Source organism: Ostrea edulis, chromosome 4, assembly GCF_947568905.1.
Source record: "Ostrea edulis chromosome 4, xbOstEdul1.1, whole genome shotgun sequence".
Lineage (NCBI taxonomy): Eukaryota > Metazoa > Mollusca > Bivalvia > Ostreida > Ostreidae > Ostrea > Ostrea edulis.
The window spans coordinates 14,811,485-14,838,688 of NC_079167.1; the positions used below are offsets into that span (position 1 = coordinate 14,811,485).

Here is a 27,204-nt window from a genome sequence, read left to right on the forward strand (position 1 = left end):
TTAGGTAGCCGGTCAATTCGAACTCTTGCTATTGGTATCTATTTATAAAATCGGTTGTAAGTTATGTATTCGTTCTTCATTTATTATCAACACGAATAATTAATAGATATTAAAACATTTTTGAACCAGTTTTTGTAAAGGTAAAATAAGCTCTAGATGAACGAAAATGCTACATAAGGACATAAGATGGAGACCGGCCGGCGCGACCCCTCATGACTAATGAAAGCCGCACTTCCGTGAGTTTAGCTATTTGAATAATTATCATTTAATAGGACTGGGGTGGTATATTATTTAAACAATTTAGCTAAAATATTTGTGGGGTATTAGTACACATCTAGACACTATTGTGCCAATATGGAAATGAACCGGGATTCGAATTGACTGGCTACCTAACATGGCTACATCTACGAACGAAATCATCAAAAGCTGTGATCGAATTTTTGGGTCGTATGGGGGCGTTAATAAATATTTGAAGGTATGTTTGGACACAAGTATAGTAGGAAAATGTGTTAGGAATTTTTTTAATATTAAATTTATGAGACAAGAATACAACTTTTTCTCTTTCTTCCTTTGAAGTTTTTTTTCCATCTAGCATCTGGCCGTCATGTTTTCAAATGCTGACTACTCCCGTATAAGGGAATTTGGGCGGACTTATACATATGGACCAATGAGAGTTTCTGTTGCATTTCACAATTGTATTACAAACAGATTCAATTGTGTCGTCACACAACGCAATACTATATCAGCCAAAGCGTTCTAATTCAAAGGTGAATTGCGATAACCTTGGCCATAACTTTTGTATGGTTAGTGATAGGACTTTCATATTTCACATGTGCATCCCTTTTGACAAAACCTTTCTTATAGTACCAAAATTTTTTAATTCTTGACCATGATGTTTCACCTATTTTTCGGGGGAATTTTTTTTACTTTGCCCTTAACTTTTGAGTAATTAGTAATTGGATTTTCATATTTCACATGTGTATCCTTGTGACAAGGCTTTTCTTTGGGTACCAGAATTACTTTGCTGCCATACAGGGGCATCAGTGTTTTACAAACACTTGGTTTTTATTATTTCAAGAGTTACCAGGTCAGTAATTACCCCTATTACATATGTTGAAAAAAATCATATTACTTATTGATGTCTTATTGTCAAAGTGACATATTCAGTCAAACACAGCATATTTATACCACATTTATTACAACTCTTAGAATTGCTCTAGAAATGACCTTCACTCCTTGCCGGTGTATCTTGGCCTTTGTATTCTTGAGCACCCTTGTTAATGCATATAAATGTACTCAGCATTTTATTTGATTGATAAGATTTTGAATGATATTGCTATGGCTATGTGTTAAGCTATTTGTATTTTGAATACACATACATGTAGGTGCATTCTATTAACTGTTTTGTAAACTTGCTAAATGAATTGATTGTTTTGACTTGCTGCAAATGAAATTGAAGATCATGATAGCTAAATTTATACTGTTTTTAGCCTGTACCTATTCCACCAGCATCACCACACAGGTCGGCAATGGCAAGTCCAGGCAGACGGTCACCCTCACCTAAAAAAGTCCACTTTGAAAAAGTATAATGTTTATTAAATGGCCTATTTTAACAAATATATATTTTTCAGTTGACAGAGTTTATCTTAAACATTTATCTTTTAGAGGGAGTCTGAAGTGACAATAGATGAAGCTTCTGGATCAAAACTAAAACCAAAAGATGAAATTTCAGCTGGAAAATCAAGTGGAAGAAATCGGAGATCACTTCCAAATCTATCTCAACCAACCGCCCCGGCAAGAGGAAGACGTGGGAGATTATCTGAGAATCTAACAATTAAGGCTGAGGCACTGTCATCAGTTGCTGTTATGTCAAAGGGTAGAAGAGGAGCAAAGACACAAAAAACAGAAATGCCAGAAACAGCAGGCAAAGGTAAAGCAGCAAAAGTGATTTCAGAGGAGGATACACCACCATTAGAAGAAATAGAAAATGTGAACACTCAGAAACTAGAGGAAAACCCTGCCAATGAGGAAGAAACTACTCAAGTAATGGGTAGAGGAAAAAGAGGAAAGAGGAAACACCACGATGCACAACCTCATACTGATGTATCAACTTCTGCACAGAGTGATGAAGGAGAACAAGAGAAAAAGATGGCAGAGGAGGCTGGAGAAGTAAACAGTAGAAAAGGAAAAGTTGGCAGAAGGTCACAAGTTCCAGTGTCTGATGAACAAGGAATGGAAAATTCAGAACATCATGAAGAAAGCAGTAGTCGGGGGCGTGGAAGAAGAAAGACGAAAATTCTAGATGATGAAAAGGAACAATCTCGCTCAGATACAAAGACTGCTAAACCTGGGAAAGGAAAAAGAAAGATCATTGAAAACTCTGACGGAGAAGGAAGTGAGAAAACAGATTCTGACAATGGTGGTAGAAAGTCGCTCAAGTCAAGAAGACGAGGTTTGGTGGAAGAGATAAATGAACCTGCTGTTGAAGAAATCCAAACTGATGAACCTCCTGCTGAACTGGAAACTTACAAGAGGACCAAAGGACGTAAAAGTTTATCTAATACAGAAACTGAAAGTGTTCCTGCTGGAAGGAAAGTCAGGACAAGAAAAAGTGATACTACAGCGATTTCTAAAGACGAGGAGGTTGTAGCTAGACAGACTTCAAGTGAAAATGTGGTTGAGGATTTAGATTTAGAAGAAAGTAAGACGAATCAAAAGGGATCAAAAAGGTCGAGGAAAAAAGAAACCTTGAATATCATTAGTGAAGAAACGGTGAAAACTTCAGGGGAGCTACCAAGCACCTCATCTCACAACACAAGGACCAAACAAAGAACATCAAGTGAATACAGTGAAGAAATAAATGAAGTGAAAAATAGTGTAGAAAATAAAAATGAAACAACACCTAGTCGTAAAGGAAGGGGCAAAGGAAAAATAAAACAAACAAAGGATGATGTGCAGGAAAATGAAATAAGTGATAACAACTCTAATAAAAAGAGAAATCAAAGAAAATTGGTGACAAAACAGGCTCAAGACAATGTAGCTGAAACAGGAGGGAGTCAAGAGAGTGTTGTGTCTACAGAGTCAATACCAACAAGGAGAGGGAGAGGAAAAACAGCAGCAAAACAAATGGTGGACAGTCAGGATATTCAGGAAGATAGTGGTTCCAAGCGAAAGTCCAGAGGAAGAGACGTTTCAGCGGGAAGGAGAAGTGCTTCTGGATCCCAAAGTAGAGAAAGCTCAGCAGGAAGGAGAAGTGCCGCTGAATCCCAAAGTAGAGAAAGTTCAGTAACAAGAGACAGTGAAACTGACAAGATCATATCCTCAGCAAAAACAAAAGGCAGCAACAAAAAAGTAAAGAGAGATCAGAAGAACACTACCCCGGTTGCCTCTGACACAGAAATGAGCAGTGATTCCCAGGATAGCACCAAGCCAAGAGGGGCCTCAAAAAGGGGGCGTGGCAGGCACGCTACTGAAGAGGTGAGCAGAAACTGACGTTAGATGCATTTTGTATAATATTGTTTAGGTGATCTACGGAGACAAGGAATTACTTTTTCATGCCCCCATGATCAGAGATTTTACACTAGTAATAGGAAATATTAAACAAGTGATGATATGACAGAAATTTATACATGAATATGACAAAATAAGCACAAGTTACCTTAGTGATGGTGCACATTTTATCAAAATTATGGCAGAATACACTGTAAATAAGTTAATCATAGGAGACCCATTACCTGTAACAAACGTAGGTGACTCTGTAATTAAAATAGTATCAGATATCTAAAGTATTTCCTTACCAATCATTATTTCAAGTTTAAAATACAAGCATTCTTTTTGTACAAAGTAAGATATTCAGGTTTCTTCAAACCATTTCCCCATGGTAAAAGGTGGGTCTAGATTTGGGTTTTAAAGTTTTTATATACAGAAAGAGAGAGAGAGAGAGAGTCTTGTTCTCAAGAAGCAAAATGGTCCAGATTGGCAAATTGATATGAAAGCATTCATTTAGAGTAGATTCAGATTTGTTCAAAGCATGACCCCTGTGAGTAGTAGTTGTAACAGTTCAGTGTCACATTTTATGCAGGCCAAAGAGGAAGTCCCAGTGAAGAAATCCAAAATGGAGCCACCATCAACGCCCCAGCAAGCGAAAAAATCTGCAAAGTCAACAGATTCTCCTTCATCAGCTCTAAGGAGAAAGTCCATGGACCCCAGCAAACCCAAAGTCATGTTTACTGGAGTTACAGATGAACAGGGCCAGAAGGTAGTATGATCCAGTTCAGTCCTGGGTATCTTGTTTTCTTTTACAGATGAAGGGCCCAATTAATAATATATCACTTGACATAGGTCTAATGCAAAATACTGTTTGTTTGCATTTTGTCATGTGATGAGAGCTTTATTTAGCCCCAAAATGGACAAATGTGCTTTGCTTAAAAATTGAGTTTGCTTTGTGCAGAAATCCATATGCAATGTATCCTATCATCAGTTAGACCAAAATGACAAGAATCATGATATTGTAAAGTTGGTCAATATTTAATAATTTTAGTATTGTTACATAAAATGGCTATTTTCATGTAATATTTCTAGCAGAAAACACCTGATGCATCGTGGGACAGACTTATAGATTTAATCTTTTTAGTATGTGTATGTGACAGAAATGCTTTGTCCAAAGCTGTGCTCTATGTTTTTTGGGTGAAAAAGATTAGCAAAAATTAGGCCATATTTAAAAGAATGTTTGTTTCCCCTCCACTGGGTCTGACTTTTGAAACATACCAGGCAGGCAGGTGTCTTGGTTTATGGTGGGTTTTTTTGAAAAAATTTGTTGGAAACACATATGAAAAAGCAGCCCAGAGCACCGATAGTCATTTTCAATACTGTACATCAGAAGAAGAGTATGCCATGTATTGGTCGAGCTTGTTTTTATGTTGGTCACTGGATTGACATATCTGCTGGCATTTATAATTCATATTCTTGGACATGTTAGTGTGAATGCACTCAGTGGATGCAATATGTTGGTTTACTTTACGAATACCTACGTAGAAACATTACATCTTTTCAAAGAAAACATTGAAAACAAAAACATTTATTCTTGACTTAGTAGAAACAGATGTACTTAATAACATATCAGAATGAAAGAAATGTACTTATTAAATAAGAACTTATTTGTTCATGAAAACCTGGCTCGAAAGTCGCGCCGTTTGTTAGCTTGTCCGACACAGTGACAGAGACCTCGTCTAACTTATCTATGTTGTGATCATCATCTGCGGTTAAATCATTCAGCACGTCGTTCCAGGTACAACTTTTAGAGTAACTGTAAAGTCGATGTTTGTTTGTATTTTATTCTTAAAGTAGACAACAAAGCGATCTTCGTGTCGCCCATCTTTGAAATCTTCCGACAACATCGAAACTTTGAGAGATAAATCCCGTCAATTTCCGAAAATATCGAAAGTAAAATTTGGAATGGAGACGATTTTTGTTCCGGAAATTAAAAAAAAAAAAAAATGCGATTTTTTGTTTAAAAAATTTTTGACATGGGCCCTTTTTAAAAATTTTCTAAACGTAATAAATCCTTATTTATTATGTTTAGAATATTGACAAAAATTTTGGGTGATATTATCAATCATGATATGTATTTATTCATTAGTGTTAATTGGTTTTTGATTCATTTTAAGTGTCACCACTCATTAGTCATTATATATATGTACATGTATGTCAACACTGGCCAGGTGTACAAAGTACAGTGAAACTTCTCCAAACCGGCCCCTCAGAAAACCGGTTCTTCCTGAATATCGGCTGATTTTCAAAGTCCCGGCAGAAATCTTAACATTTCCTTACAAAGAAAGTCTTACAAAACTGGCCACCCCTGAAAACCGGACATCGGCCACTTTTTAAAGTACATTTGTTAACAAACATGTGTAATTTACCCCTATAATACTGGCCACTTTTTGAAGACTAGAAAATTTTGGCCAGAGGGTGATCACAATCAGCCAGGTGTGCAAATTGACTGACCAGGTGGGAAACTATCTACTGGTGGTGTGAAAAACACAAGTGGCCTCCCTAATGTCTATTGTTTACCTGTACTATCATGGATATTAAGTGACACTTGGCTAATCCAAGTGACCCTCCTAAATTCTGTACAAAATGTAAAAAACAGTTAGGAACATATTGAATGAATAAGTATCAAACGCCATATTGTTGCACCATACTATCACATGGATATAAGTGGTAGTTGATAAAGAACAAACCCATGACTGTTAATGATAATTATTAAATAATAAATTAATTTTCTTGGTTTCCATAGACTTAAAATTCCTAAGAAATATTCAAATTACAATTTCATATTTACGACTGTACTTTTTTAAAACGTCAAAACAAATTTGTTAATGATATAAGCGATGAATGTAAACAGAGTTTTTATAGGTAAGAGGAATTCCAATAATAGGCCTCTGTGTTTTCTTTAAGTATCCTGGTATAGATTTTCAGTTTAAAATTAGATGATTTCAGCGAGAATTTATAATTACCTGCAGGTACAAACGGACTAATTTGATCTCTACCGATAATTGATCATAGATCACCAGAACAAAGTGAACAGTACCTACTTTGACAATATTGAGATACTGTAAAATGTCTCTAAATGCTAAATTCTCGGTAAACCGGCCATCCCTATAAACCGGCCGTTTTTATCGGTCCGAGATCCGGCCGGTTTAGAGAAGTTTCACTGTACATACAGGACAAAGAGGGCACGTTTTTCTCTAAAGTATCATACTGTCAAAATGTTTTGAACTAATGTGGCTCTCTAGGCATTTTAAAATGTTCTCCTGTGGTTCTGTCAGTAATTTGGGGGTGGGGGGCACGTTCCATATTTGAGTTAAATCCTTTTTCCAGTGAAGGGTGATCAAGTTATCAGGAGTACTGTTCATGTTATTGGTTTCAGTATTTCAAGTTTTCACCTCACATTTACAGCTACTACACACAGCAATAAATCACTTAGTCTTCTTATTTACTTTATTTTCAAATGCTTCCACACTTCTGCTATTCGTGTTAAGAATTTACAATTTCTGTCATTTTTGACACCATTTTTATACGCTGGTTGAAGACGGGTCGTATTGTGGTATGGCATTGTCTGTCTGTCTGTCCAGACCTTGTGTGCAAAATGAACCTTAAGCTCTAGGATCTTAAAACTTGGTGCATCTGATCACCATGATGAAAAGAAGATGCCTATTGTTTTTCAAGGTCAAGGTTGTATTGGTTAATAGGAAAACTTAGTAGGCAAAATACAGACCGAACTATTGGGAACCCTCAAACTTGATAGTCATACTCGTTATGTCAAGTATCACTTAGTAGGAAAACCTTGTAGGCAGGATGCAGACCAAACCATTGGGGCTAGAACTGTCAAATTTGGTACATAAACACCTTATGCCTTGCAGAGGATGCCTATTATGTCTCAAGGTCATGGTATCACTTAAGAGAAAAACCTTGTTATACCCCCCGCAACAAGTTGTGGGGGGGGGGGGGGGGGGATATACTGGAATCGGGTTGTCCGTCTGTCCGTCCGTCTGTAGACGCACTGGTTTCCGGACTCTAAAGCATTATCCTTTCCACCTACCGTCACCATATCATACATATGGACTACCCATGGGATGAAGATGTTCCCTATCGATTTTGGGGTCCAAAGGTCAAGCGCACTGGACATCGAAGAAGCAATATGGTTTCCGGGCTCTAAAGCGTTATCCTTTCCACCTACAGTCACCATATCATACATATGGACTACCCATGGGATGAAGATGTTCCCTATCGATTTTGGGGTCAAAAGGTCAAAGGTCAAGTGCACTGGACATCGAAGTAGCAATATGGTTTCCGGGCTCTAAAGCGTTATCCTTTCCACCTACAGTCACCATATCATACATATGGACTACCCATGGGATGAAGATGTTCCCTATCGATTTTAAGGTCAAAGGTCAAGTGCACTGGACATCGAAGTAGCAATATGGTTTCCGGGCTCTAAAGCATTATCCTTTCCACCTGCAGTCACCATATCATACATATGGACTACCCATGGGATGAAGATGTTCCCTATCGATTTTGGGGTCAAAAGGTCAAAGGTCACGCGCACTGGACATCGAAGTAGCAATATGGTTCGGTTTGTCATGCCATTTGTTTTTTACACTCAGAAAAGAGGTAGTTTATACCTATTACCAACACCCTTTGGGAGATTGGGGTAAGCGGGGGGTATTCTTAGTGAGCATTGCTCACAGTACCTCTTGTTTTCATTACAGATATTGCACTGAAATTTAGTCACTAGCTTCCTCTCAAAGAAATATAAGTTCAGTTTGCATTTCAGGTGGATTGGTGCACCATAACCTACTTAAGGGGTAAAAGTAGGTCAAAAAGTTTTCCTTTTTTCCCCTGAAATTTTGTCGCAACCTTCTTCTCAGAGAAATACATAATCAGTTCACATTTCAACTTGTTAGGTGCACCTTGACCTACTTTAGGGCTAAAAGTAGGTCAGATAGTTTTCTGGACTTTTTCTCATGAATACGTATATTGCACTGACATTTTGTCACAACCTCACTCTCTCAGATAGATTGGTGCACCATGACTTTCTTTAAGACTTTTCTATTAGGAATGTGTATGATATCAATTCAGAGTGCATAATGTGCTTACAGGTCCAACGGGCCTATTTTGCACCGTTTGTGGTACTCTTGTTAAACTTCCTATCATTTTCAAATCTGATTGGGAAACTTAATTTTGTCCAGGGGTTCATGAAAACCATTATTTTTTTGTCGTATTGCAATACGTATTGTGGAATTTAAAAAATCAAAATGTACGAATAAAATCGCACATCCCTGATTAAGTTCTTGTATGTCTAACTACAGTGTCTCCGAATGCTCTCTTCTACAGGTAGTGAAGGATCTAGGAGGACAGTTAGTGGATGCTGTTCAGGAATGTACACACTTGGTGACAGATAAGGTAAGATAGTTTGATGGATTCATTTCTTCCTTAAATTGATGATTAATAATGGGTCAATGTAAACTTTGTTAGAATTTGTTTTTGATGTACAAAGTACGACTTTCTTCCAGGTGAGAAGAACTGTGAAGTTCTTGTGTTGTTTAGCCAGAGGAATCCCCATAGTAAACCCTCTCTGGCTGGATAGCTGCAAATCTTCAGGAATGTTTGGGGGTAACTACTGCTTCCTTTTCTTAATGAAAGAATATGTTAGTTCTTGAGAAATTGTTACATTATCAGCATGCGTGTTTCTTTAAAGAATATACAAATTTATGTGCGAGATTTATCTTGATATTTCAGACCATGCTCCCTTCTTGATTCGAGATGAGGCAGCACAGAGGCAGTACAAGTTTGTCCTCCAAAAATCTCTGGAGAAGGCCAGTGAAGCTAGCCTGTTATCAGGATATCAGATCCACGTAACCAAGTCTGTCAAGCCAGACCCAGCCAACATGAAAGGTGCATAGTAGACATTGACTTCTGTAATCAGCAGGGATTATAGTTTCATTTTATCCTCTTCCACTCTTAAAAGATAGAATGAAAAGAAAATTAAGTTAATAAACAGATTTATTATGAATATGTAATTTAGTCCTCTCCATTTCTAAATGTGCTCTTTGCATTTTTTTTTTTTTTTTTTTGGCCTCATTCTTATGACCATTTAATCAGTGATTGAGGGGGGGGGGGGGGTATACTTTGTGGTCTGTCTGTTGGTCTGCAAAAACTTTAACATTGGCCATGAATGGGTGGTGATCGGGCTTTCATATTCTACATATGTATTCCTTCTGACAAGACCTTTCTTTTGTTACCAAAATCTTTGACCTTGTGACCTTGATCTCCAGGTTTGACCTACTTTTATAAAACTTTAACCCATGTCCATAACTTTTGAATGGTTGGTGAAAGGGCTTTCATATTTAACATGTGTATTCCTTTTGACAAACCTTTATTTAGGTTGCCAATTTTTTATGCCCTCCCCCCCCCACCCACCCCCCCCACCCCCCAAGATGGGGGGGGGGGGGTATTGTTTTTGTCATTCAGCCTGAAACTTTTGAATAGGAAGTGATAGAGCTTTGATATTTCACATGAGTATTCCTTGTGACAAGACCTTTCCGTTGGTACTAAACCTTTTGACTTTGACATTTGACCTACTTTTATAAAATTGACATTGGTCATGATTTCTAAATGGTAAATATTAAGAGCTTTCATGCTCTCAACGATCACTCGTGTGAAGACGGCCTGGAATAAATTCAGGGAACTACTGCCTGTCCTCTCTTCCCGTCATCTTTCCTATAAGACCTGTGGCAGGTTGTACAGTACTTATGTGCATAGCGCGATGCTGTATGCAAGTGAGACGTGGCCCTTGCCAAAACCAGACCTCCTTCGCCTACGATGAAATGACAGAGCCATGGTCAGACAGATTTGCAGGGTAAAGCCAGAAGACATAGCTAGTGTCAGATCAAGCGAGCTACTGGCACGACTTGGGATCGATGACCTCGACGCTATCCTGCGGGAGAAGAGGCTACGCTGGTTTTGGGCACGTTGCTAGATCCAGTGGGGCAATCAATGTCTTTAATATGAAAAAAGAGGGAGGACAACAACCAGGGAGACCAAAGATGACCTGGAAAGCACAGTTAGAAAAAGACCAACGTGAGTGGGGACTTCGTGATGTCAACCCATTGGACAGAGATGCCTGGAAGTCAAATGTTAGGTCTGCCATGTGTGCAGCAAGCCAGTTACCTGGAAGGGAGCCCACTGCTGTGGAAGATGCACCTAATCAAAATGCCGATGATGATGATGATGATATTGTACATGATGAGCATTTCTTGTGACAAGATCTTTCTACTGGTACCAAGATATTTGTCCTTGTGACCTTGGCCATCTTCGGAATTGGCCATTATCGGAGGCAACATGTTTCACAAACACATCTTGTTTAACCCTACTTTTGAAAAACTTTAGCCTAGACCATAGTATTTGAATGGTTAGTGATAAGGATTTCATATACAGTTAATTCTCGAATTATCACCACTCAATTCATCGCCATTTTCGTTATAATGCTGCATTTTTGTCCCCCACCGCAACGAGGAAGGGGACATGGAAATACCGGTGTCCATCCGTCCCACTTCACTTTGTGGACGCAACTCTTCAGAAACTGCTCAACGGATTTTGTTCATATTTTGTAGGATTGTTAGTCACCATGTCTAGTTGATCATATTTCCCTGCCATTTTGATTTGACAATATTTACAGGAGTTATGGGACTTTGTTGAATTTGAATGTGCTACACTATAGGATCACTTTGTGGATGCAACTCCTCAGAAACCGCTCATCGAATTTTGTTAGTCACCATGTGTAGTTGATCATATTATGCTGCCATTTTGAATCGACAATTTTTACAGGAGTTATGGGACTTTGTTGAATTTGTACATGCTACACTATAGGATCACTTTGTGGATGCAACTCCTCAGAAACCGCTCAACGGATTTTGTTCAAATTTTGTAGGATTGTTAGTCACCATATGTAGTTCATCATATTACGCCATCATTTTGATTCGACAAATTTTACAGGAGTTATGGAACTTTGTTGAATTTGTACATAGTACAGTATAGGAACTGTTGAATTTGTACATAGTACAGTATAGGAACACTTTGTGGACGCAACTCCTCCAAAACCGCTCACCGGATTTCATTCAAATTTTGTAGGATTGTTAGTCACCATATGTAGTTCATCATATTGCGCCATCATTTTGATTTGACAAATTTTACAGGAGTTATGGAACTTTGTTGAATTTGTACATGCTACACTATAGAAACACTTTGTGGACGCAACTCCTCCGAAACCGCTCAACGGATTTTGTTCAAATTTTGTAGGATTGTTAGTCACCGTATGTAGTTGATCATATTGCGCTGTCATTTTGATTCGACAAATTTTAGAGGAGTTATGGGACTTTTGTGTTTGAACTTTTTTTTACGTCAGTGGGGGACATGGCTACGTGTAGCAATCTTGTTCTAAAAACTTTTTTCCTATTACTTAAAATTCTCATTAAAACGCCTTTGCTATCGCCATTTGCCATGGTCTTTTTATTACAAAAGTCTATATCAAAGTGTTAATTATCTCGATAAACCGCCATGGCTGCAGGTGATCAATGATGCGGAAAATTGGTCATTATCGATCTCTGGCGTACACCTGGTCGGGAGGTTCCCAGTATTAAATAAACAAGATAATTACTTAATATGAACCGTAGTCTTGTTGTTTTTACCTCATTGAAAAATATTTCAGTTGAGCTATGGCTTCGCCACATAAGAGGTTTCTATTCAATTTCTGCGAAAATAAGCAAATTATTACATACCACTGAAACCATCCGAAATATACACAACAGGAAATCTCCAATTATTCTACTGTTTTATGGGAAAAGTCCATAAAAAGGAAGACAATGAGTGATATTTTGGCTGCAAAAAATTTGGCTTTGAAATACTCGTTGATCTTCGTCCAGTTAATGACGGCTCACCTACCAGGAAACAGCCATGCGGCGCGCTAAATACCGACACTGGACAAGTTTTTTTATAAAAAAAACTTGAAACATAATGCGTCTTGTTTTGAAATGAAGCCTTATTATTGATAAAACTATTTTAATCATGTTAGAGAAATTTGGAAAAATAATTACGAGATATTTTTACATTGTGTTTGTACATAAAGGAAAGATAACTCTTACATATACAAAAAAAGTAACTCTTTCTTCCCAAGATGGTGATAATTCAAGTCATCGTTAAATTCGTTATAACGCCATGAATTCAAAAGAACAGAAGGTGGCGGTTTATCGAGAGTTGACTGTACTACTATGTTATCCTTGTGACAAGACCTTTCTTTGGATATCCGAATTACTTTTCTGCCTTACAGGGGCATCTGTGTTTTAAACACATCGTATGTTTGCTCTTGTTCCATGTATGGTGCATTTAAATTTTGAGGTTAGATTTGAAGATAGTTCATACAAATCTACTTTTTTAAATTTCAGATATAATTACTTGTGCTGGAGCAGAGGTAAGATAAAATGCATTATCTAGTACACTGTGTAGTGTTAACATTCTAACAGTCCTGATATATTAACATTCCCTTGAAAAATAAACGTATTTTTAATACTGGACATGATACTGTGTTAAGTGGAAGTTATGTGACACTTATAATACTGGACATGATACTGTGTTAAGTGGAAGTTATGTGACAGTTACTGGTAAATGATTCCCTTCGCTGTACTACAAAGTCCATGTTGACCTTTTCAGTATTTGGCCACACTGCCGAAGAAGGCTGGGGACAAAGTAGTGGTCATTTCCTGCCCGGATGATAAAGGTGCTTGTGATGCAGCAGTAAAGGCTGGAGTCACTATTGTGAATGCAGAATTCATCCTCACTGGAATACTGAGACAGGAAGTTGCTATAGAAAAATATCCTTAACCAGTCAATACAACTATTATCCTATACCGTTGAAACGAAGTTCATGCATTTCTGCAAAATCATTGTAATGGTATGCAGACCTCACATGGTTACAGTCCCTGAAACATTCTACTTTACCATTTTTCCGTGCGTTCACCATTCGCTCTCCATTTACAGTTTTGCGTTCACCGTGCATTTACTGTCATTTGGAACATCAAAGTCAAAGGATCGATTTTCATAGCAAGGCAAAAATGAAAAATCAATATATTCACCCAGGGGTGCATAAGCCGAGTTGCATGGGATACATTGTAAAGTCAGGAATGATGTGGCATATTTATAATTGTGAAGAACTAATTTCAGTTTTAAACTTTTCAAGTTACTGTCCAGAAACCATATTTGTTTTCAATCTATTTTTGGTCACTGTGACCTTGACCTTTTTTCTCCAAAATCAATAGGGGCCTTGCTTTGCTGGTATCCAACAATATAACCAAGTTTCATTTGATTCAAATTAAAAAATTTCAAGTTATTCTCCGGAAATTAATTTTTTGGGGGAATTTTAAATCTATTTTCGGTCACTGTGACCTTGACCTTTGACCCATTTTCTCCAAAATCAATAGGGGTCTTCCTTACCTGGTACATAACAATATCTTTAAGTATCATTATACCCCCCGCAACATGTTGGGGGGGGGGGGGGGTATACTGGAATCGGGTTGTCCGTCTGTCTGTCGACGCAATGGTTTCCGGGCTCTAAAGCATTATCCTTTCCACCTACCATCACCATATCATATATATGGACTACCCATGGGATGAAGATGTTCCCTATCGATTTTGGGGTCAAAAGGTCAAAGGTCAAGCACACTGGACATCGGAGTAGCAATATGGTTTCCGGGCTCCAAAGCGTTATCCTTTCCACCTACAGTCACCATATCAAACATATGGACTACCCATGGGGTGAAAATGTTCCCCATCGATTTTGGGGTCAAAAGGTCAGAGGTCAAGTGCACTGGACATTGAAGTAGCAATATGGTTTCCGGGCTCTAAAGCGTTATCCTTTCCACCTACAGTCACCATATCAAACATATGGACTATCCATGGGATGAAGATGTTCCCTATAGATTTTGGGGTCAAAAGGTCAAAGGACATGCGCACTGGACATCGAAGTAGTAATATGGTTCGGTTTGTCATGCCATTCAGAAAAGAGGTAGTTTATACCTATTACCAACACCCTTTGGGAGATTGGGGTAAGCGGGGGGTATTCTTAGTGAGCATTGCTCACAGTACCTCTTGTTTAATTCGCATTTAAACTTTCTGAGTTATCATCCAGAAACCAAATATTTCTGAAATTTTCATTCTATATTCGGTCACTGTGACCTTGACCTTTGACCTTTTTTCTCAAAAATCAATAGGGGTCTTCCTTACCTGGTACCCAACAATATATCAGAAGTTTCATCATTTGATTCAGATTTAAACTTTCTGAGTTATCATCCAGAATCCAAATATTTCTGAAATTTTCATTCTATATTCGGTCACTGTGACCTTGACCTTTGTTCTCCAAAATCAATAGGGGTCTTCCTTACCTAGTACCCAACAATATATCAAAGTTTCATTTGATTCAGATTTAAACTTTCTGAGTTATCATCCGGAAACTGAAATTTTCATTCTATTTTCGGTCACTGTGACCTTGACCTTTAACAATTTTTCTCCAAAATCAATATGGGTCTTCCTTACCTGGTACCCAACAATATATCAAAGTTTCATATGATTAGATTGTTAACTTTTCGAGTTATTATCCGGAAACCAATTGATTTGACAAATATTTCTGATTATTTTACGCCTATCTTTATGAGATACATTGTCAATAAATATATTTACTCTTTTCCCCAAATTCTCAAGTTTTGAACCGTTTGTCTCTAATATAAGAGGAAATATTTCTTGTATATTTCTGCCCCACATATGATATACGTATAGTTCAGTGCAATAAACAGTTTTATCCGCATAAAAAATATACAAATATTGCACAATCTATTTTGTACGTACGTACATTAATTCTGGGAGATTATTTCCTCAGTTCGATATACTACATCTGTATTTACAGTAAAGTGAATTACGCAAAATATACGTGGGAATAAACCTTTCATACTATTTAGAAGCGTTCAGGTGTCAACACGAGGTACATGATGTACCTGTTCTACCCGTGCTGGTTGTTCAATGCATTTATCTCGACTCCTTTCGGGGATGTTTTTTTTAATTGCGTGTAATCCAAACGACCGTGCTCGTAAATTTTGAACTGATGCATGTGCATCTGTAAATTCTTGGCGCTAATTACTTGACTATCTTTAATTCACATGCATCATTTATACTCTTGTATTAAGAAATATAATACTATGCATTTTAAGTCAAATATATAATTACATGTAGCATACAGAGATAAAGCACCGATATTCATGATTTATGAAAACATCAAGCACTCTAAATATTATAAAATTTATGTTTCTAGTTTTCATGTATCTGTACAGAATATGCAATACTGTAAACAATGAACATATGAAATTTTCTTTTGTTTGTCCTTCATTGTTACGTGCATTGATGTAAAATTTACGATTGTTTTCATGAGAAGTATACATCCAGTATTTGAACAAAAATGAACAGATGTATTCATATACCTGATTATAAAGTAAGTACAATCCAAGAGAAAATTCCGAAATATACCAAATGAATAGACCATTTTGCGTTCACTGTGCACCAAATTGTGTTCACTGTTCGCGTGAGAAAGTAGAACGTTTCAGGGACTGTACTAGTATAGCTTCATGGAATCCTTTGCATTTGCTTTGTTATAACTGACCAGTTCACATGTTATAACCCCTTACAAGTCTTACAGAGTTGAATGTGTATTCATGCGCCTTTAATAACCTTTTCTTAATCATGTCTTCATTGTTATGTGTGCAAGTTTATGAGTGGTCAATATACGAGTATTTCAGGTTGGGTTTGAATCTACTGGGGTATTTGCCTTAACTTGACATTACCTATATCTTATTCCAAGACAAAAAGCGTTCACGAGATTCTAGTGCAGGTGGCCAACCAAGTAAAAGGCGACGCTGACCAATTCAAAGTGAGCTGATGTGTTTGTTTTCCTGCTGGATGTATAGAGAGAATCTCCAAATCGGAATAACTGTGACTTGACAAGACCATATCAAGAAAACCTGTGATAGATTGTAGTTTTCTAAACTGATAAGACAAATATACAGTAATCATTTTAATTCACTACACTTCCTAGATTTGTTGTTGCTTAACAGCATTTGTTGTGAATTTGTCATTTTATGATGCATTCAGTTTTAATTAATGATCTTTTATAAATGAAGTCAATGCTTTTATCAGATATCTAAACGTATGGCATCTTTATCCTAATGCAAGTTGTGCATGTTCCAATTATTACTAGATTAAAGAAATGAAACAATGGTTCATGCTATAGTTTATTTTCAAAGTTCAGGTGTACAGCATATGCGGGTTTGAAAGACTTTCTGTTGATACACACATCTCTAAACACTGGAACTAAACGTTCTCATGCTTCATATCACTTAAGCTGTATGATCTGATGTTCATGTATTACTGGTATTTTGGTACATAATTACTTAATTAGTTCTTAAAGTTATTATCTTTCCCTTAATTACATGCTTGAAAACATTTGCCTGTAAAAGAAAGCAGTGAGAAGACTGTTTAAAAAGTTAATAGTAGCGGGTACGCATAAATTGTTTGGAGTCTATAAATAGCTCTACGCAGGTCAGGGGAATCCCAATATGAGGTATATAAATCAAACGCAACTGCCTAACTTTAAGGCTGAAAGAGCATAAAAAAATGAATTACTAAGAGGTATTTGATATTTTTAATTCTCTTAAACTTAAGGCACAGTACTGTTGCAACAAAATACATGGCTTTACACAGATAAGATCACCGATGATCTGAAAGTCTGAACAGAACATGTGACCGTTACTTGAAATGACTGAGTGACGGTTGTTTGTAAACACCAATTTAAAACCAAATAATTCTGGTTAAAACAGGCGAAATGCTGTACGACCTGTTGTACAGCCTCATCAATAAGTACATGCGATTTTTACATAGTGGAAAAATTTGTCGAAATTCAGATCATACAACTTTAAATAGTAAGTACATGTACGTCACTTAAACACCATATCAGGAAATTCCATCATATTAGCCAGAATAAAATGGGGTTTAGGATTCAACTCTCAAGTTCGCATTGGAAAGTCTGCAAAGCACAAAATATTGTTGTGTCCGGTATAAAACAAACATTGTGTAGATGACCAAATATTGTTGTGTCCTGTATAAATCAAACATTGTGTAGATGACCAATATTGTTGTGCCCGGTATAAAACAAACATTGTTGTAAATAACCAAATATTGTTGTGCCCGGTATAAAACAAACATTGTGTAGATGACCAAATATTGTTGTGCCCGGTATAAAACATTGTTGTAAATAACCAAATATTGTTGTGCCCGGTATAAAACAAACATTGTGTAGATGACCAAATATTGTTGTGTCCAGTATAAAACAAACATTGTGTAGATGACCCCCAAAAAAATCACATGATCAGTAAATGCAAAAAATGAGTCATACAAACATATCAAAAAGCCAATTAAATTTTCTCAGTATACATATAAAAAGGTAGTACATGTATGTTAGAGACCGTTGTATACCATGGAACACTTGGTGTTTTTGTTCTAGATACTCTGAACCAGTAGAAAAAATAAACTACTGCAATAAAACTGATAAGTCTTTCTGATATTTATGCACCAATGTTAAAATATTGGGTCATTTTGATAAGATGGAGCCTTCATACTGTGGAGTCTTTCTTGATTTTTGATCAGTACTTGTGATTGATTTAATATCAATTTGTTTCATGTATATAAAGCATCTAAGTCAATTAAACTTTTAAACGACAGTGCAACTAGCAGTGTTTTGAGTCCAGATGTGAAAATCATTCTTTTTAAAAATGACATTTACATGTGGACTAAATTACTCTAATATTCAAGTTGCAGTGGTATTTACTGCTAATAAATGTGTGGATTGTACCAATAATGAATATCATTGTTCAGAAATTTGTGTAAAATGAAAAACAAATGCTAGTCGTTACTGAAAAGTTTGAGTGAACACAAAAGGCAGATACATGTACATACTTCTTTGTTCCTCATACTCTTAATAATATTAAAAATAATTTTTAAAAAGTATGCAATAAAAACAAATATGACAAAAATAAGTGACTTAGTACACCAGCTAATTGATGGCACTGTTTGAGAACTGTAGTCTGCAAACTGATAAAATATATGCACTGTTTGAGAACTGTAGTCTGCAAACTGATAAAATATATTGCACTGTTTGAGAACTGTAGTCTGCAAACTGATAAAATATATTGCACTGTTTGAGAACTGTAGTCTGCAAACTGATAAAATATATTATATTGCACTGTTAAAGAACTTTAGTCTGCAGAAAACATGATGAAAATCAATTCTGTAAAAATAGTCTCCAAAAATAAATTTTTATGAATACATGTAATACTGCAGGCGAATTAGTCACTTTCTTCTGATGACTCTGAATCTGTAGCTTTGGCGCAGGGGTAAACATGAGAACTTCGGTGATGTTCTTCCCTCTCGGCATCTGTCACATGATCGCCACTGGAGATGAAACTGCTGAATCTGGTAATACAAACTACAAATGTTTATACACTGTGGAATGAACAGCCTTATCTGGGTAGGATTCACTGCTATATCGTAATAAAACTATAGTGATCACAACTAAATAGTAGCGTGGAATGGACTCGTTCCAGTTTTGTTTCATAACATTGTAAAGTTTTGTCAGTTACAAATTTAATGTGCATTGCATTTAGTAGTACATGCAGCCCCTAACAAGTTAATTTATCTTTGATGGAGATCAATATTTTAATGTAGGTATTTTAATCATATTATGTGTGCTACTATTCGCACTGTTTTAAGTTTGGGTTATTCATTACTTTTCATACTATATGTAGGCAAAGTGAAAGTAGACAAATATGTGTGGTGTATGTTATATTTCTTTAATTTTCACTGTCTTTTGTTCAAATATGTTGCAATAGTCTGCTCAAAGTGAAAGTAGACAAATATGTTGTAGCAGTCTGCGAAATGTTTTGATCCTGCTATGTTTCCATAGTTATGTTTACCCGTTTCTTGTAAACACATGCTGTAGGCTGCAGATGGTTATTTATAATGGTGGCATTATGCATTATTAGTTGACCTGTTTTTGTATTCTTATGAGGCAGAATTTATTCAAAAGCTTCTACACGAGAAGAAAAAATCTTGTTGTGGCCTTCAACTTTACATTTAGATATATTGACAATGTTTTATCAACAACATAATCATTTTCATTTTTATGCCAATTCGATATATCCTAGCGAACTTAACTCAAAATAAAAGGAAATCACAGAATCTTCTATATCTGCTTCACATTTGGATGTTTTATTGAACATAGATGTTAATGGCAAGCTAACAACATAACTTTATGACATTACAAACGAAAAGACTTTACAGTTTCTCCGTCAACTTACCATATTTGTGTAGCAATATTCCATTAAGTAATATGGTGTTTATGTCTCTTAACTGATTCAATACACGAGAGCATGTTTTAATATGATCAATTTTTACCTCACATGAGCTTAAAACTGAAGTAATTAAGCCTTTCTGATCACTTTTTTGTCTGGCATCCATTGGTAAACTTCTTACATTTTCAACTTCCTCTAAAGAACCACTGGGCCAATTTCAACCAAACTTGCTAGAAAGTATGCTTGGATAAAGATGAAGAACGAACAGTTTTCAAGGGGAGATAATTAAGAATTATTGAAAATTTTTGGTCAACTTTCATAAATTCTTTCTCAATAACCACTGGGCTTAAAAATATTAAACTTGTGTGATAGCTTCCTTGTATAGAGTAGATTCAATTTTGTTCAAATCATGGTCCTTGGGGTTATGATGGGGCCACAATTTGACATGGGATTATAATGGAAATAATGCTTTAAAATCTTAAGAACAAGGCCATGATTAGAAATATTTATATTCAAGCATCCTCAGAAAGTGTGGATTGAAGTTTAATTTTAGGGTGCTTTGGGCCACAATATGGGATCAAAGTTTTACATGGGAATATACATATCTTATGAACAGGTAGGCTGAGATAGTAAATCTCATTTTGGTGATATTTTTTTCTCACATCTTACATAAGCAAAAAAAAAAGATATGAATGATATTTTTCAACTTTGAAATAACTGCATGTGTGTCAAAAGCTACACTTGGGGCCAACTTGTTAGCAGATTGAATTTTTGTCCAGGAAGCAAAATTTCAGAATGAAAATGATATAACATAATGCAAAGAATGGGGAAGTAAAAGGATTTGGAAATGCCCAATATGCATTGTATTTTGATTTGCAAATAGACTATTAGAAACATTTTACTAAAAATAACATTTTCAATGTTCATAAATTTAATGGATAGATTGAATTAACAAAATTTGTATTTAAATTATTTCTGCACAGTATCTGCCAGGCCTACAAAGTAATTTATAAAACATAAGATTTTAACCAAATGTGTTGCCTTATTTATAGAAAAGTATATAAAAATTGAAACCATTCTATTATACACAAGTAATAAAAGCTGTAGAACTTTTCAAATTGCAAATTATGTTTCAAAAACTTCATACACATCTCTTCTATGACATTTCAGTCACCGACTGGTCCAGCCAAAGATTTTCTCCTCTCTCCTATATATACTGCACATATAATACTTATGGTAACTTTCATTACAAGTTGATCAAACTGGCAAAGTTGGAATTCTGGCTAAGTTGGAATTCAAATGGTAACAAATATAGTTTTTCAAGTTATATAATTACAATGTACCATGCATGACTCTCTGTGCTTGATCACTGATGTTTTTTGAAAAAGCACTATACCCAAATATTTGAATTAATTTACATTTTCAATAATATTCCCATTGGTCACTGATTGAGGCCCTTTCGAAAATTCTAAAATCTTTACAATGTCAATTTCACCATTAAGTTTCTGTTACGCACTAATGAAAAAAAATATGTACAATGCAATTAGTAAATCATTGTCAGTTTCAGTCACAATTCAAGTTCAAGTTTCTTTATTCACTCAAACCAACAATTATATTAATACGTGGTAGTCATGAGGTCAAGTACATGTGATACATTCCAATGGGGAAAAAAGATCCAGGGAAGAGAGACACAAACATGATCACTATCATCGTCAGTTTCAGTCACAATAACTGTCATTTGCCACTCCGAGTTGATGTTAAGCACATAGAATAGATAGCATTAACTTTATCTTATTTAGTAAAATGTAATATTTAGAATAAAATCTGGTGCAGACTTGCTAGTTTTGATATCAAGCTTTAAAATATCTTCCTTCTCATTAACAGCTATATAGTTGCCTTGAATACTGTTCCTATAAAAGATGTTTCCATGTACATATATTCTTATATAAGAAAAGAAAGAGACCAAAACTTATTTTGTTTTCAAGAAATTCTATAGATTTTGGGGTCATATTGCTTTGTCCTTGCCCTATGTGCCCACGGGCGCAACAAGGACTAGGTAGGTAGGTATTGCTTTGTAGTCCATGTATATCTATTGTGACAGAATAACTTAAATTTAATAAAAGTTTTCATTGTAAGAATTTCAAATTTTATACAGAAGAAGTTGACCATTAAAGGAGGACTGCACCTATAGATGTTGAGGTAATGAGGTTACAGAGGCATGGACATGATTTTTGATGGATTGAAATTGACATTTTTTCATTATATTTTTAAATAAGTGGCTTTAAAATATTTTTACACAGAATATATGCTTTGTATTTACATAAAATCCAGCTCCCAAATTCATGTTTGTCAAAATCTAGAGCGAGATGAATGCACATCCATATCGTAGGATGTACAGTAAACAAATGCTGGTCCATTACATGTATCAAATAACATCAAATTAATTAGATATCTAAGTAATCTCACCAAAATCATGTCCATGCACCTTTAAAGGGACTGATTCACGACACCCCCCCCCCCCCCCCCCAAATTGGTTTTTCACTTTAAATGATCAAAATCTACAGTCTAATATATTTAGAAGGTTTTTATAAAATAAAATTAAGGTTATTTATCATGACAGAAGCTCATTATAGAGAGTTTATTATTTGTTTTGAAAACAAAGATTGAGGTGTGTTATTGTTTATGAAGTTTTCAAACTAAATGGATATTGACCCAAGTTTATTATTATATGCCACATCAAGTATACTTTAGATAAAATGTGTCATTTAAAAGTTAAAATTTGTTATTGTACAAAATGAAGATGCTTTAAATTACAAAATTAACGTTTCACTGGTTTGATTGTTTACATAAAAAGACTTGAGTCTTTGTTTACATAACACAGAATTATAGCTAAAATATTGCTCTTATCCTAAGCATGGGTTCATTTCAGAAGGTCCAAATTTGGGTTGTCAACATTACATGGGTATTATTTTTAATTTTTAACATAAAAAATGAAAAATACTTCTTTCGAAAAACGTGAACCAGTCCCTTTAAGGTCACAACTGTCCGTCAATTTATAACTTTACTATACTTTCATCATGACATGATATATCGATCATAGCCAGGGCAAGATGATAGATGACATCATGGTCTTTGTTTGACATCATGATGAAGTGGCGGATCTGTGTACCTGTAACCTAGACATCAAATGATCATGATCAGCTTGATTAATTCTAGGCTTATGATTGAATCTTACAAAAAAAGAGGGGGGGGGGTCAAACATGTAGCAAACTTGTGAACGTTTATTTACTATGGTATATGCAAATGCTGAAATATTTAATCATTGTGTTAAAGATAAGGATTCTGTACATTATTATATTGTTCTAATTTCCTTCTTAAAACACATGTTGGTGCTACATGGGGATTAATTATTATATAAATTTCTAAGATATCAACACCTTGCTATTAAACAGATTTTAAAAGATTTTCTTAGTCCTATTGTACAATTTTCATTACACTACAGATTTTTCCCTTTCAAATGAAATATCTCAATTCCATTGGTAGAGACTATGTCAGGTGAAGCATAGAGGAGGGTGGGGGTGGACAGAAGGTCTGAACCTGTGTAACCACCCTTTGAGCTTTGAAGAAAGTAGATATATTTGCCTATATTTTATGCCCTTACAGTTGTACAATACTAACTGCTAGTCCCTGACTTTGATTAGACCAATTGAAAACCTTCTGGATCCTTGCATATATTATATGTGTAGCTGTGGTCGCTCTAACAGTAGTACCATCAAAATATTACTCTCTGTCACTGTAATTTGTCTCGTGTGTGAACACATTGATCAAGTATTGAACTTTGCTTGAGCTCAACCAACACAATTATGGTTCATTCTGACCAAGCACAATGAGAAAAGCAATTGTGTTAAGGGTTGTGACAAAGATGTAGAAAACAGTAAAGAATCGATCCAGTGTGTAGGCCAACAGTTCCCACTCATTCATCTTGTTAGCTTCAGAGTGTGCGGACTTATCGGTTTCCTTGAAGGTCGCTCTGTTTTGGTCTCGTAGTTGAATGTTGCCTACTTCTGTCTCCCAGTTGTCATAGATGGCGTTCTGAATTCCCATTAAAGCTGTTGCTTTGATATTCTTCCTGTTTTCCCTGGTTTTGGCAGTTGGGATCACGCTCATTCTCGCATTATTCTCACTTGCGTCTTGTTGACTGTTTCCTTGAGATTTGACACGTATTATAGTGTGTGGTTTTATGAACACAAGTCGGCCAAGTGCCTGAACTAAAATTCTCCTCACCCATTCTGGCATCTGCTTGCCACTGAGATCATGGTAAAACAGATAAAGAACTATGGCAGACATGACACATGACAAACACGTCAGCAGGAGGGTGATGGTGAAGTAAATTCCAATTTTTGGAAAGAATATGGAGGAGGATGGAAGCGTGTCCTGAATTAACAGCAGAAACAAGGTTACTGCCAAAAGAATGTTCATATGGAATGTGATCTTCTCACCAGAGATGGATGGCAAAAAAAACCCAGCAATAGATAATATGGTGAGGGCAAAGAAAGGCAGAATCATCGTGATTATGTAGAAAGTGGCTCTGCGTTTGATCACCAGTTTATAGGAAATGCTAGAGAATGGTTCATCACAACAATTGTACAATTTAGTGATCTTGGTTGCCTGTAGACTTACTACAATCCATTCTTGGTTGTTGATGAAGGAAGTGAGATCCCCAGTGTCAGATTTACTGAACATTTCTATTTCACTGTTAGTATGTATCCAGGAACCAAAGGACATTGTGCACATTTGATAATCAAATGGAAACTTGGCAACGTTCATTCCGCATGACATGTGCACTGTTGTTGGGAACTGATACTGAATTTCCCCAAAATTTGTTATCAAGGCCCTATACTAGCTGTTTCATATCTGGCATATTTGCAATCTCATTAATACCCTCATACAAAGTCACATCTGGGATCCATATTTTGTTGTAAGGAACTCCGATTTGAGAAATTCCATGGAAATCTGAGGTATTCCAAGTTAAATTGCAGTCCTCCCAGTTAAGCCGGACCCAGATTTTCAGTTTGATGGTTTCCTGTTTCTCGGACAATTCTACTATTTCTCGAAGTCCTACATCGATTGTTACATTCACTGCCCTTACGCTACATTGAGGGTGGATTGCTGATGTGTAGTTACCTTCAAACAAACTTTTGTATAATAATGCTCCATCACTTGATACAGAGGATCCCATAGTTGCTGGAAAGAGTAAACCAAAAGTGCTCCACAGAAATTTCCACCACATTCTTCTTGGGGAGAGATATACAGGTATATAAAACCAAAGAGGAAGAGGGACAGATATTGAGATCAATTTGTTTCCTGTTTTAGAACAATTAGACTAGGGGTGTTTCCATTGCCTTATCTAGCGTGTTTTAAAAGCTGAGGATTTTTTTCCCAGTAGAAGACAGTGATTCTCATGCAATGTACTTGTTTACTGAACACAAAAAGAGTAACATTTATAGGAATGTCACTTTATATCAAAACAATATCATTTCCAAGCAGGAAAATCTTTTTGTTTTATGTTGAGATTATAAAGGTATTTCATAGATACTTATCACTAAGGAAATTATTGTTAACTAAGAATATTTTTTTTTACACTTTTGAATTGTGACTCCTGCTCAACCTATTTTTCTTTGAAGGAAATGACCTTTAACCTTGTGACTTGAAAAGCATTGGGCGTCATGTACTCTTAAGGGGGTACCAGTTTCCAAGTTTGCTGTCTGTCACCAAAGGGTTCACAAGATAATGGGCAGACAATATTTTCTTACATCCAGAGTAGTTTGACCTTTGACATTGTGACCTCAAAATCAATAGGATCGAGTCATTTCCTACTTGTATGTACCAATATACTTAAGCTTGATGTCTGTCAAGGAAAGGTTTCACAAAATATTGAGCAGGCAATAATGTTTTTTATATCCAGAGTATTCTGACCCTTGACCTCAAAATCAATAGGGGCCATCTACTCCTTAGTTTGTACCAGTGAACTAAGCTTGATGTCTGTCAAGCAAAGGGTTCTTAAGATATTGAGTGGACAATATTCAAATTACCATATCCAGTTTGACCCTTGACTTTGTGAACTGAAATTCAATAGGGATAATCTACTCCCCTTAGGTAGAACCAGTGTACCAAGTTTGATGTCTGTTAAGCAAAGGGTTCTCAAGATATTGAACAGACAATATCTTACTATCTTCTGTTGACCTTGTGACCTCAAAATCAATATGGGTCTTCTACTCCTTATATAGAACCAGTGTACCAATTATTAAGTAGACAACACTTGGTCTACCAAAAGACAGGTGCAAACCAATATCTCCCCCCCCCCCCCCTCCCCTATTAAAGGGGGGAATAAAAAGCAATCAGCCTATTGATCAAACTTTGTACATAAGAATATCTAACTTTGCATATAATAATATAGTATATTACCACCACCACCACCACCCGTTACAATGTGCCTAATAATTATGTTTGTGTACATTTGCAGCGCTGGCCAAGCTGTGCAATGATTGACACAAAATTTAATTTTGAAAACATTGAATCACATGTGAAAAAAACAGATTTCAACAGAAAGATTACACTAGAGACACCGATTTGAGATAATCAACATGTTCTGTTCGTTGACACCTGATGCACATTTAGCAACAGGTATTTTTGTCCACAGAGAGAAAAGATAACAAGATCATGATGCACATGCATTTGTTTTCACATGTAATTTCAGGCATATCTAATGCATTTAGATCATTGAAAATATTGATAAAAAATACTAATGAAGAATTGCTGATAACCTAAAAACATTCTGACCTAAAGTGTTCCTACTATTGACACCATGCATTCAGGGGGGAAATAACTCCTGTTTCATTGCGAAAAAGATATGTTTGTGAAACACAAATGCCCCCGATAATGGCCAATTCCAAAGATGGCCAAGGTCACAAGGACAAATATCTTGGTACCAGTAGAAAGATCTTGTCACAAGAAATGCTCAGGTGCAAGATGAAAGCTCTAATATTTACCATTTAGAAGTTATGACCAATGTCAAATTTTTAAAAGTAGGTCACATGCCAAGGTCAAAAGGTTTAGTACCCACGGAAAGGTCTTGTCACAAGGAAAACCCATGTGAAATATCAAAGCTCTAGCACTTACTGTTATAAAGTTATAAACAAGGTTA

General features: G+C 36.0%; 2 protein-coding genes across 4 annotated transcripts in view; one reads left to right on the forward strand and one right to left on the reverse strand.

Moving 5' to 3' along the window:
- LOC125670732 (mediator of DNA damage checkpoint protein 1-like) overlaps window positions 1-16,872 on the forward strand; it is a 45,425-nt gene extending 28,553 nt beyond the window's left edge. Inside the window, exons 17-25 of the mRNA XM_048906085.2 lie at window positions 1,491-1,583; window positions 1,666-3,477; window positions 4,082-4,258; window positions 8,896-8,964; window positions 9,075-9,174; window positions 9,301-9,456; window positions 13,002-13,027; window positions 13,267-13,427; window positions 16,440-16,872. Of these exons, the coding sequence (XP_048762042.2) occupies window positions 1,491-1,583; window positions 1,666-3,477; window positions 4,082-4,258; window positions 8,896-8,964; window positions 9,075-9,174; window positions 9,301-9,456; window positions 13,002-13,027; window positions 13,267-13,427; window positions 16,440-16,515 (2,670 nt within the window). The 3' untranslated portion in view covers window positions 16,516-16,872. The remainder of the gene's footprint in view (window positions 1-1,490; window positions 1,584-1,665; window positions 3,478-4,081; window positions 4,259-8,895; window positions 8,965-9,074; window positions 9,175-9,300; window positions 9,457-13,001; window positions 13,028-13,266; window positions 13,428-16,439) is intronic.
- A 410-nt stretch (window positions 16,873-17,282) lies between these two features.
- LOC125670736 (uncharacterized) overlaps window positions 17,283-27,204 on the reverse strand; it is a 35,475-nt gene continuing 25,553 nt past the window's right edge. For 2 of the 3 annotated variants that reach the window (XM_056162030.1, XM_056162029.1), the window contains one exon: window positions 17,283-19,122. In XM_056162030.1, coding sequence (XP_056018005.1) covers window positions 18,996-19,122 — 127 coding nt within the window. In that variant the 3' untranslated portion in view covers window positions 17,283-18,995. The remainder of the gene's footprint in view (window positions 19,123-27,204) is intronic. The other variant, XR_008802247.1, reaches the window with a different exon arrangement.